The 17,175-nt window shown below is 35.5% G+C and overlaps 2 protein-coding genes across 4 annotated transcripts in view; one reads left to right on the forward strand and one right to left on the reverse strand.

Annotated features, from left to right (window-relative positions):
* Window positions 1-17,175, forward strand: part of LOC134752569 (uncharacterized) — a 191,774-nt gene that overhangs the window by 157,830 nt on the left and 16,769 nt on the right. The window lies entirely within an intron of this gene.
* On the reverse strand, window positions 1,092-12,996 carry LOC134752217 (uncharacterized). 2 transcript variants are annotated; one of them, XM_063687839.1, is made up of 6 exons: window positions 10,128-10,974; window positions 9,574-9,692; window positions 8,794-8,934; window positions 7,276-7,989; window positions 6,629-6,788; window positions 1,092-5,289 (listed from the first exon to the last, which is right to left on the reverse strand). In XM_063687839.1, the coding sequence occupies exons 1-6, from the start codon at window positions 10,189-10,191 to the stop codon at window positions 4,781-4,783; spliced, it is 1,707 nt and encodes a 568-aa protein (XP_063543909.1). In that variant the 5' UTR covers window positions 10,192-10,974; the 3' UTR covers window positions 1,092-4,780. The 2 variants fall into 2 exon arrangements, 1 of the variants encoding a protein (XP_063543909.1); XR_010128745.1 differs by lacking the exons at window positions 1,092-5,289; window positions 6,629-6,788; window positions 7,276-7,989; window positions 9,574-9,692 and having other exon boundaries at window positions 8,022-8,934; window positions 10,128-12,996.

Raw genomic sequence — 17,175 nt, forward strand, 5'->3', positions numbered from 1 at the left:
GCAGAGGAATATTGCGGGGATAGCAATGCTGACATTGCTAGCTCCACAGAGGAATATTGCGGGGATAGCAATGCTGACGTTGCTAGCTCCGCAGAGGAATTTTGCGGGGATAGCAATGCTAACGTTGCTAGCTCCGCAGTGGAATATTGCGGGGATAGCAATGCTGACGTTGCTAGCTCCGCAGTGGAATATTGCGGGGATAGCAATGCTGACGTTGCTAGCTCCGCAGTGGAATATTGCGGGGATAGCAATTCAGACGTTGCTAGCTCCGCAGTGGAATATTGCGGGGATAGCAATGCTGACGTTGCTAGCTCCGCAGTGGAATATCGCGGGGATAGCAATGTTTACGTTCAACATTGCAGAACTAGCAATGCCAAAAGTCGCGAACGACAATAGCTACCTGAAAAAATACAACAATATTTATAAAACTAACTTTTATTATTAAAAAACGTTTGCAGGTCCGTAAGAATAGAAAAAAATGTTGCCCACTAAAATACAAATAATGTAGATAATAATGGGAAACTAAAAGTTTCCAGTGAAAAATCAACTATTTACTAATATGTAAATCAAAAACAAACACTCGGTGTTTCGAAAATGGGAATTGAACCCGCTAAATGAAAGAAAGACCTGCAATTTACTGTACCGATCGGAAGGCTTAATTACATACATTTATTTAAGATGCTATGTTATTTTGAAGAACCCTTTGATTGAGCCTTTCGATCGGTACAGTAAAATTGAAAGGTTTTTTTTGTTTTTCACATTTAGCGGTATAGTAACAGTTAAGCTATGTCAGCTCATATTCAAGCGCGCGTGCACCGCGATTTGATCTGATTAGCCAAAACCCATATCCGTAGGAACGGATCAACGGGACGCCAGTCCCGCCTGAACCATTGTACAGTTAACTGGTTATTTTAATATACGGAGTCGAATATAAAAGTGATTATTATTCAACACTAAAATACCTATTTAAATACTATTTACCCTCTAGCCACTATACAGAAGTACCGTCAGCGGGATCCGGGAATCGAACCCGCTTTAGAAGTACTAAAAAAGCGGGTTCGATTCCCGGATCAGCCAGGCGACTTTTTTCAAATTCTTTGAATGTAGTTCGTATTGTTTTTAAATAAATATAGAAATGAAGCTATTTTTACTTCCACTCGTCAAATATTTGGTGACAACTCGCCAAATATATCGAAACACAACCTTATTCCCATGGCAAGAAAGGTGTGTTGCGACATATTTGGCGACTTTGGCTGGCTATTTGAAGCTGACTGTACCTACTATTTCAAAGTTAAATGGATGCGAATGGATTAGAAGTATGACCATATATTTGACGAGTAGAAGTAAAAATAGCTTCCTTTCATTTTTATTTCAAAACAATACGAATTGCAAATAATTAAGAAAAATCGCCTGGCTGATCCGGGAATCGAACCCGCTAAATGTGAACAAATAATAATAATTAGCATACCGTCAGGTAACAAGCAAAACTCACTAACTACTGAAAAATAATTAAACAAAAATCAACCTTATTCGCATAATATTACGGTTCACTATGGCTATGAACTTGTGGTGGTACTTAGTGACTTTTGCTTATCACCCGACGATATATCTACCTGCTGTTAACCTAACCTAACCTAACCTAAGTACTGGTAATAACCAACAACAGTATAACGTGACCCACCCCGTGCAGTTCTGTACCTTACTGTCAATATTATAGTGACAACGCTATTCATACATCAGGTCACTACTTACATGCAAGGTGTTTCCTAACACAACAATCTAGCGCCACTTGCACCATCCTACTAACTAATGAGGGGTTAACCGGTTAACCCCTCATTAGTTAGTAGGATGGTGCAAGTGGCGCTTAGGGCCACAACTGTAGTTACATATCGTTTAAATAGAAACTAAACTTATAGCCACGTCAAATTAAGCCGAAAATATCAATCAGCAGAAATAATTCGTGTTGTTTTGAAAATTGGTATAGTTATTTATACCTTGTGGTGTCCAGATAAACATACTAAAAGTCCTCGAGGGTGTAGGGGGGGGGATTTTCCAAACCACGAATTATATCCGCAGATTTTTTATTTTTTTTTGGGTTATTAGCATATTATCACTGCATGAACAAAACTGTTTTCATAATGAGGGCTATTCCCATCAATAATCATTACATATTTACCGTAATATAACATTTGATTACTTCCTGTAAAATAAAATACGAACAAAAATATGTTTAAAATAGGAATTGTTAACACTGTAATGTTCCACGGCCCTTTTGAACTTAATTTACTAAACTGAGTTAGGGTATGCATTATACCTGCATAAGTAATTGTAATCATACTTACTATTACTACAAATTATTAAATCTTACTCTAGTTGGGTTAATTAAATCGGTTTACTGAGTACGATATGATACTCAGGAAGATTAATGTTATGCCCAATGACTACACAGTTGCACAAAAACGGATACTGCATGGTGTCTTGATCAATGTATATGTGTGATGATTGTAATGAGTCCAGTACATTATAAGCATGGTAATGATTATCAAAACCAATTGTTTGTAAAGGCTTAGCCTTGAAACTAATCTTAGACACTCCATCAACATATATGTCATCAATTTTGGAAAAATAAATGTTTTCTTCATTAATAGCAGTAACTATTACAGAATTTACTTGGTAGCGCTCGGAACACTTTGCCGCCCAACTCACTTTATATAATTTTGTAATATCTGACCATTGCATTTGATCTAAAATCTGTTTACATTCACTAACTGGTACTTCTGCTTGGCCCCCAAACGAAAGAGGCGAACGAATAGTTTCTTTCAAGAATATGTCATTTAACATCAACTGATGCTTTCGAGCTACTGTCAGTGTCATGTTAATTCGGTTATTTGTTGATTTTGCAGCTAACTTGTTGAAGCGATGTTTAGCTTCGTAGCGCATTGAAGACAGAAATCTCAAGGGACCAAAACGTAACATTGCCGAATGATAGTGCAGTAAATTGTGAAATTTAGGCTTAAGACTTTGGTTAAACAGTGTGATGTACATTTCGCAAAAGTCAGCGATCATATACTTAAAATAGTCTATTTGCTCAGATACAAAACGGGGTGACATAATAAAATCTAAAACAGTCATTAATTGAATATACAGTTGCCAATATTTATTATGTCTTGGAATGAAATCACCAAACATTACACCAAAATACTTGCAAAATGTGCTCATTTCGGCAGCATTTAAACGTATATTGCCTTTTCGTAAATTGGACATGGCCAGCGTGACGGGCTTATCTTTTTTATCGGGACCGTATTGAAATGAGGAAATTTTGTTATTAACAATATCAATTGTAAGATATTTCATTTTGTCTACAAAAACCACAAGTAAAGAGCACATGACGTATTTGGCACAGCCTTCGTGCATGTCATGCATTACATCAAAACCCATTTGCGAAAATAAATTAAAATTTTCTATGTCGAGCCATATACATTTTTCTTTGACGCCTGTCAGAGATGAATTATTCGTTTTTAAATCATCCTGGTAATTTGACTCGGTCCTTAAGAGAGATTCATCTTCATAAACCTGATTAGCCATGACTTTTTTCTCTACTTTGCATGTTCTGCAAGGAAAATTGCTTGAAAAACTCTCAACAAATCCTAAAACACTATGCAAGCCTAAATTATCTCCTAAAATTAATGACAACTCAAAGTAAATTGTGCCCTTGAAATCTGGCAAATCAAAAACTATTCCATGCTTAAATAAATCATTAAACTGGTCAATCAGGGGCTGAAATATTATACGATTCCCAAATTCCACTCTGTCAGTGGAATGATAGAGTAAGACTAAAAATATGTTACCTAACAGAGAGGCACAATAGTACGGCAGGCAAGGAAGAGAAATGTATGCGGCTCCTAGTTTGTGCACACCACTATGACTACCCAAAGGGTTCAAAGTCTCGAAATCGTCAATTTGCAAAAATATGGGCATGACTATCTTATCTCCATGATTTTTCTGTCTCCAAAATGAACCATGCATATAATGCTCTATACTGTTTGACGTGTCATGAGCCATCAGTTTTTTCATAGCATCGATGGTCTCATGAAGTATGTTAGGCAACGAAAAAAATTTGTGCAACACATCTCTAATAGGTATTTTATGGGCTATGCACTCTACTGCTTGGTAATAAGTTTTACCTTTTTTTTTTACGTAATCAAATCGTCGCCCTACAGTATAAGGCTCAGGATTAACTAAAGTACCCTTACTTTCAAAGAACTGATGTCGTTTATAAGTTGAACTAAACATCTCTAGATCGGTTGTCAGTTTTGCTACGGCAGAGCTAGAAGTTACTGGTAACAGAGGTCTGATTGACATAGTGAACATGTTGTGAATACCGCTATAAACTGTATCTAGCACATTGTTCGGCAAATGGGGATTACTATACAGGGATGAGAAAAGTTGACCTAAACTGTCGCTTAGCGGCGGTGTGTTGTGTTTGCTATCACTCTGTATAGTACTATTATTTTCTTTAATTTGAAACTCGGTTGCGCTACACACATTATGTAATGGATCATTATTCACGGGAGAGGTCTCTTGTCCAATAGCAAAATCCTGTACACTTGAAGCCTGTTGTAACATAGAAGAATCTGAATGTTCTTTCAAATAATGACGCCTAAATGAATTGTAGAGTTGATAAGTTCTCCCACAATCCATGTTTGGACAAATATAACATTTACCTGGATGATAAAATGTAAAATGGGTTTTAAATTGCTTCATTTGGACAAAAGACCTTTTACATATTGCACACAGCACCATCGTGCCTGTTAGAAACAGAAGCAAGCAAATCTAGCATAGGAGTGCCTTCAGTGTCAAACTTGCTCTTCATTACATATATACTTCTTTGGATAAACATCCAGACTGGGGCACAATCTTTTGAATATGGTAAGTCTAATGCCCATAGAATCTTAAAAGTATTTGAAACAGCTTTACAAATGCTGGGAAACGTGTACCTGATGTCTTCAGAGATTATTAAATCATACTGCGTAACATCCTGCCAGCAAGCCCCAACAGCAACCAAATATGGAAGAACAGGCAATTTTTTTTCCTGCAATGTGGCCTTCCGTTCACTGAAGTGGCTTTGAAGGTCCGATGTAGATGGCACCAAGCTTAAAAACGCGTTGCTTACTTCTAATCTAGACGGGTTCCAGGGTTTTCTGACTCCTTTCACGGGAACAGTGTGCATTTGTTTCAGCAACAGGGGAACTGCCAGAAAAGTCGCAACATTCGCTTGTTCCTCCCCCGCTGCAAAAATAATTAATACTTAGTATGGTTAACGGTTACTTAAGGTAAAGTTTCTATTGAGTAAAATTCGTCATCTCCTCTATCTATAGTACCTACTTCACTTCCAGCCGGGCTAGCACATGATTGGCGCGAGAGTATCTCGCCGCGACATAGACTACCCGTCGCCTTTAAATTCATACAGTTAGTAAAAGACGGGTAGTCTATCTCGCGGCGAGATACTGTCGCGTCAATCATGTGCTCGGCCTACAGGTGTCGTTAAAAAAATCTACCCTGTATATAATATGTTATTTTCATCACACTTGCTCGAAAAAGATCTAATATCATGCAGGTGTACTAAAGGACAAAGGCCTATATTGTTCCCGCAGGAGTTATGGATTGTGAAAAAAAGGTGTAACTCTCTAGGGAGTTACAGCTTTTTTTTTATTATGTCATAACTACTACTATTACTACTTAATATGAACCAAGTAGGTATACATGAGTTTTACTTTTAAAATACTGACGTTTATAATTAGATATTTCGGTTAATTAATTTAATAGCTGTTCAAAATAATATTCTTACTCAATTTTCAATCGTGGCTGAATGCCGGATGGGTATGTGCCTTAGATGCCTAACTTGGCAAAAAATCACAATATGGCGGACGAATGTTTGAAATGTCACCGTATTTAAGAATTTTTTCGCATAAAATTTAGTTTTTTCTTCGCAAGTGTGATTCTGTGTTACTCCGGGAGTAAGAATATTAACAAACTCGAGCCCCTTGCAAGAACTTGAACGTTATGCTTAGGTACTTACTTCTATATAATCTATATGGCTGAACAAATAAAACGTATGTACCAGGGTGGTTCACGTGTGTATGGGAAAAATTCAAGCTCTACCCCCTTATTTTGTTGATCAATCACAACTTTATCTCAACTACAATTTTTATTCCCATAATTTGAAAATGTGATTTATAAGTTATTAAGTAAAAAAACATTTTTATTTCAAATTTTTATGAATTTTTAGGTGAATTTAAAAAAATCTACCTTTTGAAAAATTACAAAAAATAGAAATGAAATTGTTTTTTTTTTTTACTTCAAAACTTATAAATCAAATATTCAAATGGTGTGTAAACAGATACATAAATAAAAATCTAAATAATAAATACGCATCCTCTTGTAGTTAAAGTTACAAAATTGGGAATATTTTTTCAGCAAAATGAGTGTAACAAAATAAAACAAAAGGTTTTTTAGAGCCACCCTAGTATGTACAGTGTATGCAATTTCGAAGCTCACTGTACATACTGTATTTACATATAGAGGCAATAAAGACACTATTTGACAAAAAAACGATAATATAACTTACAAGTTGCAAGATCCAAAACAGTTTGAATAGAAGTGTCAGGTCGTGTTAGCTGTTGAGCCTTCTCATCTAGTAATGATAGCAGGCGACCTTTCACTACCGGGAAATTTTCTTCGAACTTTCCTTCTATTTCAGGGTATATTTTGTCAAAGTCACTGGCCAGCTGAAAATAAACAGAAATCAAACATTTGTTATTCAATTAGAGCTTAAAAGCTCTTTCACAAAATCAAAAATGTTGCTAGTCATCAATCATCATTCATAATCATACAACGAGAAATGTTGCTAGTGTATATATGAGTATTTAAAATGAAAATCAATAACCCGACTGCATAATAATAATATAATCTACTAGCCCGCGACTCCACCCGCCACAGATAGACACACTTTCGCATTTATAATATTAGTATGGATTTACTCGCAAAACTGAGACAAATGTAATGACACCTCATATGTTAAACTCCGCTAAATGGTTTAGGCAGTAGAGCGTGCCAAATAATTAAAGATACATACATACATACGCTTGAAAAACTTAACCTCCTTTCTGCAGTTGGGTATAAAAATAACTTAACACAAATTGATGACTTCTGCCTGGTGATGTCATGAAGTCTGGCATGAAGACACTTGATTGATTAGTATTATCATTGACTCACCAATTCATAGCCCCAAGGACATTGCAGTGCTGGGAAGATGCTCAAATAACTAACATGGTCGCCTTCTTGCAGTGCAGCCATGCGTTCATGTAGACAACTGTTCCATTTTGTTTCTACCAATTCTCTCGGTGAAGAAGAGTGCTTCAACCACTGCACGGTATCTTTTTCAGAGTCTTGATTGGTACTTATTGTTTGAAAGGTGTCAGGAAAAGGTCTAACCCGTGCATTAGAAGATTTGACAGCAGATTTTTTTCTCTTGTTTTGGTCTCCGCTGCTGTCGCTGCTCTTGTCGCTATTACTGCTGTTACGACTTCTGCTGCGGCTGCGGATTTCTGCATTTAATTTTCTGCGTACTGTTATTAATCGGTTCACTATCAGGCCACTGGCCTGGATAGCTTTTCCATCAACAAGACGAAAAGGATTATAATATACCCCCTTTGTTTCACCTGGGAAAAGCTTTATAATTTCTGATGTCCACGTATCCCAGGTTTCTTTTCGTATTGGGTCAGTGTTTTCTTTCAATTTCCGCACCTCAGCCTCAACAATAAGGGCCGTCAGTATCTTTCGGTCACTAGACGATAATACCTTTTTATTGATTAGAGGTTTCCCAATACTGGATGTCTCTAAAATTTGTTTAAGATTTCCGCCAGTTATAGCCCCTATGAGTTTGCTTGCATCTATAAACTGTAAATCGTCACAATTGATGTCCCATTCCTGAAAATCAAGTAAGCACTAAGTTACTAAAGAACTAGAAGTCACGTCATGTGGGTATTTACTATTTGGGCACAATCATAATATTTACATAAAATAAATACATAAAATAAATATTTGGAGACAATCTTATTCAGAAAATCAACCTAGTCCCAAACTAAACGTTATTTATTTATTTTAGACTTAAAAACAAAACATTCATATTGACTACATATGATAGAAATAGCTTACACTTTTAATCTTTTGGATAGTAAAAAACCGGCCAATTGCGAGTCGGACTCGAGCACCGAGGGTTCCGTACTTTATAGTATTTGTTGTTATAGCGGCAACAGAAATACATCATCTGTGAAAATGACAACTGTCTGGCTATCACGGTTCATGAGATACAGCCTAGTGACAGACAGACAGACGGACAGCGGAGTCTTAGTAATAGGGTCCCGTTTTTACCCTTTGGGTACGGAACCCTAAAAATATATGATTATAATTAAATGTATTATAAATTAGTCGGAGTAATTCGTATTAAAATAAGTTGAAATAATTTGACCCAAAATAATAATGTACCTTAATATAATTATTCTGTGAAATGTATTTATTTCCTGGCCTACTTGTAATATGGGTACTAGTGACGATATAAATACTTATATAGTTTAATACATAGAAAACACCTAAGACTCAGGAACAAATACTCGTGTTTATCACACAAATATTTGCCCTGACCGGGGATTGAACAGACAGTTGACTCCCTCTGCATAACAAAAACATGATCCACCTTAAATACAGAGTAAAGATAAATATTATTATAATTACCAATAATTCAGTTGATGTTGTAACAACAGAGGATGTACTAGATTTTTGGCTACTTGATGGAATCACAAAGGAGTCTTGCTTTTTAATTGGAGCTATAACTTGCTGTACATCTACATCCCTCGGATCTTTTGTAACTCCTCTCTATAAAATAAAATTAGGAGTGATTAATTTAACCATAATGCCCATTCACATTATTTTATTTATTTTTATTTATTTATCAAATGGCACTATTTAATTGTTAATGCTTAGTTTATTGATGAAAATACAAAAGTCGCTGTATCTCCATCATCAGACTTAACCTTGATAAAAAATTCTTTATAAATCTTACTGGCTTAGTAAACATAACGAAGAGGACAAATCGTCAAAGTGAACTATGCATCGTTAAAGAGTTTCGTTTTGATCATCATCAGCAGTTCCACTTCATTAAATGTCAGTTTTTCTGAACGTGAATACTAGATTCATTAATGAAAATACAAAAATCGCTATATGTATGCCTATAAGATTCAAGAATTTTTCCCTGGATTCCTCATGGATCCCATCATCAAAACTGGGTTTTGACAAAAACGGGACCAACTTGGGACTATACACATTCAAACAAAAAAAACAATTTTCCAAATCGGTTCACCAATGACGGAGTTATGACGTAACATACATACAAAAAAAAAAACGGTCGAATTGATAACCTCCTCCTTTTTTGAAGTCGGTTAAAAATTGATTCAAAGTAATGAAAACATCTAAATTTTGAATCAAGTAGGTATACGAAAAAATGAAACTGCTCACGCGTTCTCTCTCACGGTCTAACGCCATACGCAGTTTCCCTTTTTGAACTGCTGCCGGGACCAATAACGACAACTCATGGTCGTTTGCGTTCAATAAAAAATCGAGATCCGCGCCCTGATCTATAAGCATAGAGATAAATAATAAGTACTGCATATTGCATAAATTTAACCCACTACACTGCACTGTCATGGCGGTAACAATGCCGGCAATATTTTTGCAGATATATTTGTCCATGGGGCTTCAAAGTGCCATAATTTCATTGCAACGTGTATTTTCCATGATTTCAAGAAAAATAAGAAGTAAATGGCCATTTCGATGGAGCTATAATGTCTACAACAATACATTGCTTTATTTGGGCAGTCGTGTAAAAAAAAATGGTCCAACATTGCAATTCAAAAATAACCTAAAAATAATTGTTTTAAATTCGATTTAAGAAATCTTCGACTTCGAATAGTTTATTAGGATGAAACAAATATCGATTAGCAACGACAGTCACATTACATTAACTACAATAGTAACTAGTTAGAACTATGTAAATACAAATTATAACTTACCGTTTAGCGATCCAAAAAGGTGTATCAAATCACAGTTGAACAGAAACACACTTAAGTCGTCCATCCTTTATATTTACTATTTACCTATAACTGTCTTAACTTTAAAGAAACTATTTCCTTATATTTTTAACAACGTGAACGGTTCGTTGTTTGAAAAGACAATAATAATCACTAAATAAATACGTTCCGTTGTTAGCGATTTGTCACGCATCCTAACCGTACGAATGTTGCCAGCGAAATGAACGATTCTTTTGTCAATTTTGCAAAGGACTAGTCAACATCACTATTTTAACAAAGTTAACATTGTGTTTCTAGCAATGCTTATATTATTTCGCAATGTAAAAGTTGTGAAATTATTAACTTGAGAAATTTTTCCCTTGTAAATTCCGCAATTCTAACATTGCGACTTGAGCAATCAAATACCTTTCTTAGAATTCCGTTTTTAGGGTAAAGGCATTAGTAAGTAGGTACTAAGTACAAATAATAATAATTAAGTACGTTGTTCCTTATAAAAAACTGCAAACCTGGAGAGTGGAGTCATAGCACGGTACGCTTATCACCATGCCTGTCACGTTCTAACAAGTATGTGAGTGCGAAAGTGACGGACTTAGTGATAGGGGAAACCATGCTGTGCGGGCAGCACGTAGTACGTACAGAAGGTTATAATTTATTATGTGTGAGCATTTGACAGATTCAAAGAGCAGTTAGATTAAAAACTATTTTAGGTAATAATTGCTTATCTAGAGAGATCGGTGCGGGCGGGTTGTGAGCGCGGCGCTGGCGGGCCGCGAGCATGACGTTGTCACTGACGCTGTCGCTAAATCTAGAGCCCGCGCAGCATGGTTTCCCCTATCACTAAGTCCGTCACTTTCGCACTCACATACTTGTTAGAACGTGACAGGCATGGTGATAAGCGTACCGTGCTACGACTCAGACAAAATTAATACAGCCGCCTTGAATAGCCGCCGAATAGTAAATCATATTTTTACTTCTAGCGCCTAAACTATTGAGTGGATTTCAATCAAATAGACATCAGTAGATCCATAATTAGTACACGAGTGCTATGCAATACAAATTTACTAAAATAAGTGGAGGAAAAATGTGTAAAACTTAAAAATGTGACTACAAAAACAGATTTTAGGTCTTAAATGGGGTTTAAATAATAGTGACAGTAATGAAATTTGACACCTACAATTTCAGGGATCCCTGTTTGCGTGTCATAAAATTGGAGCTTCGGGTCCACGGGGATCAAACGCCATCTTGAAAAGTATAAGTCTTTTTTGGTTTTTCTTTTTTTCTCGGAATATCTGGGTTTAATGTGAATACTGTGTATAGCGAAACGAAAGCTTGTTAAATTCCACATTAAAAAGTTATACAACACCATGTCCCAAAAACGAAGCCTTTTTCTAGAAATTACCAATTTTTGGAACACAAACACATTATCTACCCAACCACGAAAAAAAAAAATGTGTGGAAACTTGTAAGCTTCCCTTGTAACTTGTAAGCCCTATTTGATAGTTTGTATGGAGATCAAACCTTTTTTTGAGTACAGGACTAAGAAGTCTTTGTATGAAGGCATATTATTAGAATACAAGAAAAGTAATTTAAGCGTTTTTAAATATTCATCCCTTAAAAGAGTTAAAAAGGGGTTGAAAGTTTGAATTCATTACAAATGCTTATTGAAATTTCTCAGAAAGGCATTGTATAATATTACAAAAAAGGTTATTTCAACGTTCTTAATAATTCTACCCTTAAGGGTGTTAAAAAGGGGATGTATATAAGTTTATATGTAGTACAAGTTTTCGTTTTAGCTAGGAACATGAAACTTGGTAAAAGGGCATTATATTAAAATAGACGAAAACTGATTGCACCGTGTTTGAAAAGTTTGTATTAATAAAGTTTGCAGTGGGAGCGAACATTTTTTTTAAATAGTGGACTTGAAAATCTGAGTGTTGAGAGGGTTTATATCGCGAACAATTTTTTTCAGCTAGGGGCTTGAAACTTTGTACTTTGTGAAAGACAAATTTCATGCGCTGTATAATTATTAACAAATGATTTACCGTCCCTACTGATATCTTTTGCTGCATAATGTTCTATGCTCATTTAAAATATATAACCACCAACATACAAATCCACGCGTACGAAGTCGCGGGCAACAGCTAGTATATTTAATATGTCTTAACCGTTTCAACGCCAAGCAGCGAAGTAATTCGACGTGACTCAGACCAGACGCCAAGCAATAAACCAAATGTATGGTTTTCTAATAGGAGCAAATGTCGTGGCGTCAGTGGTACGACTTTCCGCTGACGTGATTTTCCGTCTTTGGCGGTGAAAAGGTTAAAACAAAAACCTATTATTGGATTATTTACCCTTGTAACACCTGCAAACATTGTAAATCAACTTAAAATTTGTAGTTAAGAGTTCTCTTTTGTGATTTTGACAAAGGCTCTCTCAAAGTTGCTAAAATCACAAGGTATTAATCAATGTGGTTGTGAACACTGTCAACCTCCAAACTTTAGCCGTGTAGATTCCGCAGAGTTCTATTTTGTTATTTTGACAAAAGCTCTTGAAGTTGCTAATATCACAAAGTAAAAAACAATGTGGCGGCCAACATTGCGAACCGCACAAAACTTAACTGTGAAGATTTCGCAGAGTTATTCTTTGTTATTTTGACAAAGGTCCTCAAAGTTGCTAACATTACAAGGTTTAAATCAATGTGGTTGTGAACACTGTCAACCCTCAAACTTTATCCGTGTAGATTCCGCAGAGTTCTATTTTGTTATTTTGACAAAGGCGCTTAAAATTGGTAATGTCACAAAGTAAAAAACAATGTGGCGGCCAACATTGCGAACCGCACAAAACTTAACTGTGAAAATTTCGCAGAGTTATTCTTTGTTATTTTGACAAAGGTCCTCAAAGTTGCTAACATTACAAGGTTTAAATCAATGTGGTTGTGAACACTGTCAACCCCCAAACTTTAGCCGTGTAGATTCAGCAGAGTTCTATTTTGTTATTTTGGCAAAGGCTCTTGAAGTTGCTAATGTCTCAAAGTAAAAAACAATGTCGCGGCCAACATTGCGAACCGCACAAAACTTAACTGTGAAGATTTCACAGAGTTATTCTTTGTTATTTTGACAAGGGTCCTCAAAGTTGCTAACATTACAAGGTTTAAATCAATGTGGTTGTGAACACTGTCAACCCTCAAACTTTATCCGTGTAGATTCCGCAGAGTTCTATTTTGTTATTTTGACAAAGGCGCTTAAAATTGGTAATGTCACAAAGTAAAAAACAATGTGGCGGCCAACATTGCGAACCGCACAAAACTTAACTGTGAAAATTTCGCAGAGTTATTCTTTGTTATTTTGACAAAGGTCCTCAAAGTTGCTAACATTACAAGGTTTAAATCAATGTGGTTGTGAACACTGTCAACCCCCAAACTTTAGCCGTGTAGATTCAGCAGAGTTCTATTTTGTTATTTTGGCAAAGGCTCTTGAAGTTGCTAATGTCTCAAAGTAAAAAACAATGTCGCGGCCAACATTGCGAACCGCACAAAACTTAACTGTGAAGATTTCACAGAGTTATTCTTTGTTATTTTGACAAGGGTCCTCAAAGTTGCTAACATTACAAGGTTTAAATCAATGTGGTTGTGAACACTGTCAACCCTCAAACTTTATCCGTGTAGATTCCGCAGAGTTCTATTTTGTTATTTTGACAAAGGCGCTTAAAATTGGCAATGTCACAAAGTAAAAAACAATGTGGCGGCCAACATTGCGAATAGCACAAAACTTAACTGTGAAAATTTCGCAGAGTTATTCTTTGTTATTTTGACAAAGGTCCTCAAAGTTGCTAACATTACAAGGTTTAAATCAATGTGGTTGTGAACACTGTCAACCCCCAAACTTTAGCCGTGTAGATTCAGCAGAGTTCTATTTTGTTATTTTGGCAAAGGCTCTTGAAGTTGCTAATGTCACAAAGTAAAAAACAATGTCGCGGCCAACATTGCGAACCGCACAAAACTTAACTGTGAAGATTTCACAGAGTTATTCTTTGTTATTTTGACAAGGGTCCTCAAAGTTGCTAACATTACAAGGTTTAAATCAATGTGGTTGTGAACACTGTCAACCCCCAAACTTTAGCCGTGTAGATTCCGCAGAGTTCTATTTTGTTATATTGACAAAGGCTCTTGAAATTGGTAATGTCACAAAGTAAAAAACAATGTGGCGGCCAACATTGCGAACCTCACAAAACTTTACTGTGAAGATTTCGCAGAGTTATTCTTTGTTATTTTGACAAAGGTCCTCAAATTTGCTAACATCACAAGGTATAAATCAATGTGGTTGTGAACACTGTCAACCCCCAAACTTTAGCCGTGTAGATTCCGCAGAGTTCTGTTTTGTTATTTTGACAAAGGCTCTTGAAGCTGCTATTGTCACAAAGTAAAAAACAATGTGTCGGCGAACATTGCGAACCGCACAAACTTTAACTGTGAAGATTTCGCAGAGTTATCTTTTGTTATTTTGACAAAGGTCCTCAAAGTTGCTAAAACCACAACTCACAAATCACACGTTGTGCAATGAGCAAAGCCAAACTATGTTAAATTCGCATTTTTAACTATGCTATTATGACAAGGCATCGAAAAATTGATAGTTTAACAACATTTTTATTGTTAGTTTCGCAATAATTGCGTTTCGCAAAAAAAAAGTTGCTGCGCTAGCAAAGGCTAGGTTGTCAATGTCCCAAAGTAGTTTTGTGTTTTTATCAATAATTCGTTCGCAACGTAAAACTGCAGCCTTGTCTCCGGATTTTTCTCTGAGTGCAGAATGTTGCGAGAGCCCATTAATTAATTAAGGTTAGAGATTAATAAATATCTAAACTTGAATAGAAAAGATGGCGTTTCTCTACCACCAGCTTAGGTTCCAGTAGTCCGTCTAATAAGGAAACAAGCAAGACATAAAGGACTGTGACACCATCACCATAGTGTTAAATGGTGTGGACATTTGAGTAATGTAATGTTACTTAAAATAATAATTGTAATGTGTAACTAGCTTAGTGAGCCTATTTTGCATGTATAATTAGCCTTAAAATTTATATTTCTTGTTTAATTCTGTATGTGGGTAATACAGAACTAAACAAAAAATAATTTTACACATGAAGTGAATACAGTATTATTATGTTTCTTATAAGTTTATTTTATATTCTAATTAACGTTATTTACAATGATTTACTAGTGTGTTATTAAAAAAAATTAACTTTTATTGACCTGTAATACTTAATTTATTTTTATTTTCTGAAACTGTATGACAGCGTTGTCCGTTTTTAGGACAATCTTGGGAGCAATCAATCGTTCGATCGAGGTTCGTGGCAATGTCCGTTTTAGCAGACATCCTGAAAACCCTACTTTCAGAATGCTTTTAATTTTTTTTTCTCAAATATAGTACTTTTTAATTCATTACTATCCCTAAAAACATTCCAAGAGATAGATGGATACATTATTTCATTTCTTGCCATGTTAAGGGTTAATATAAATTTCATTTTGACACTTGGAGAGATTTTACACCTCCAAATCTTATTAGTATTAGTACTCTGACATTGGGGACCTTTTTCATCACCAAATTTAATGAATTATTAACCATAGAGAATAGACATCTGTGTTATATTGTAGTAATTATTTATTATTATAATGTAATGTTTACCCAGGTATTGGCTGTAGTATTTATAAATGTTGCTATGTAATTTTCATCCATACAATGAAATTTAGCGAACGGTAAACCGTTGACAGACGGTTTGGTGCAGCCGACCCTAAATGTTGTATTGACATGTAAAAGAGCCCTTAAGGCCTATTTGCATAATAAATTTTTAAATTTTGAATTTATTGTCATCTGATAGGTTATCAATTATTTTCAGTCAAACAAATCCAATATTAATTAATGCAAGAATTATCTTAATCCAATACTTCGCAATTACTTACGAAATTAAAATGTGGAGTAAGTCTTTGTAAAATAGTTTCCAATTATCTAAATTGCTATGATGGAGTACGTACCTAACGCTTATTTTGCTACTATATATTTACAATGAGCTTGAAAGCGGCAGTCTCAAAGGACTACAAACTAAAGGGAGCGTCACAAAGCCCAAATCTATAAATGCTATAATCTAAGACAAGTTCTTGTTAAATTACCTACAAGACAATTTGAATCCATAAATAGTTTCAGTGAGCTATTCAATTTGATAATATAGGTACCAGTTGATGAATAGGCAGTTATCGCTAGCAAATAATGAATGCCGCCTGTAGCTAGGTGTACTAATTGGGTATTTGACTGTATTTAAAATAAATTATTTTATACCATGCATGAAATAAAGCACCAGACCATTAATACAGAAACGTAGACAGCTGTTAACAAAGGAAAAGAGATCTGGAACAATTTCGGCTGCCCTACAACACAACTATTGCATATCTCAATATATAAAAAAATACCTACAGAGAATACAGGAACGCAAGTAGAGGTACCTAAGCAACCGGCTGTCTTTTCGCTATAATAGAAATTAGCAAATTGTGCCAGTTGCACCATCCGCACTTGGCAGACTGGTTTACTATGAAACTTTCCATATAATAAAATTTAGCGAATTTTTTAACGATGTCAAACGGTTTGGTGCAACCGACCCTTATGCTGGGTGTTTTTTTAATATCCGTTAACTTCAGAGCATAAGTAAATTTAAGGAAATAAAATGGCATAGTTCGTTATCATTTATTTGATTTTTTCATACAAAATAATTCAATGCTAAAGATAAAGATAGTTTATTTTCCAAGTACTTAGGCATATTAAATGCGCTTATGAATTTCAAATAAAGCAGCAATTACCGGCACGAAACTGTCATTCAATCCTGGCCTGGGAGGCTAATTGAAACTTACATTGCACATCAAAATGATATTTATTGATATCATTTTTTTTCTCATTTGCCCGTGCGTCTTGCTTGTGCCAATACATGAACGGATAAGTACGAGCAAAATTCACGCACGAATGGTAACTAAATCACACATTTTGATCTCAAA

Source organism: Cydia strobilella, chromosome 2 (genome assembly GCF_947568885.1).
Source record: "Cydia strobilella chromosome 2, ilCydStro3.1, whole genome shotgun sequence".
Lineage (NCBI taxonomy): Eukaryota > Metazoa > Arthropoda > Insecta > Lepidoptera > Tortricidae > Cydia > Cydia strobilella.

What these genes read in the sequence shown, in the direction of transcription:
- LOC134752217 (XM_063687839.1), bottom strand. Translation starts at nt 10,191, where the DNA reads ATGGACGACTTAAGTGTGTTTCTGTTCAACTGTGATTTGATACACCTT. An exon ending in CCTTTTTGGATCGCTAAACG is followed by an intron (nt 9,693 to 10,127) that starts GTAAGTTATAAT and finishes CTATGCTTATAG; the next exon opens with ATCAGGGCGCGGATCTCGAT. An exon ending in GTCCTTGGGGCTATGAATTG is followed by an intron (nt 6,789 to 7,275) that starts GTGAGTCAATGA and finishes GTTTATTTTCAG; the next exon opens with CTGGCCAGTGACTTTGACAA.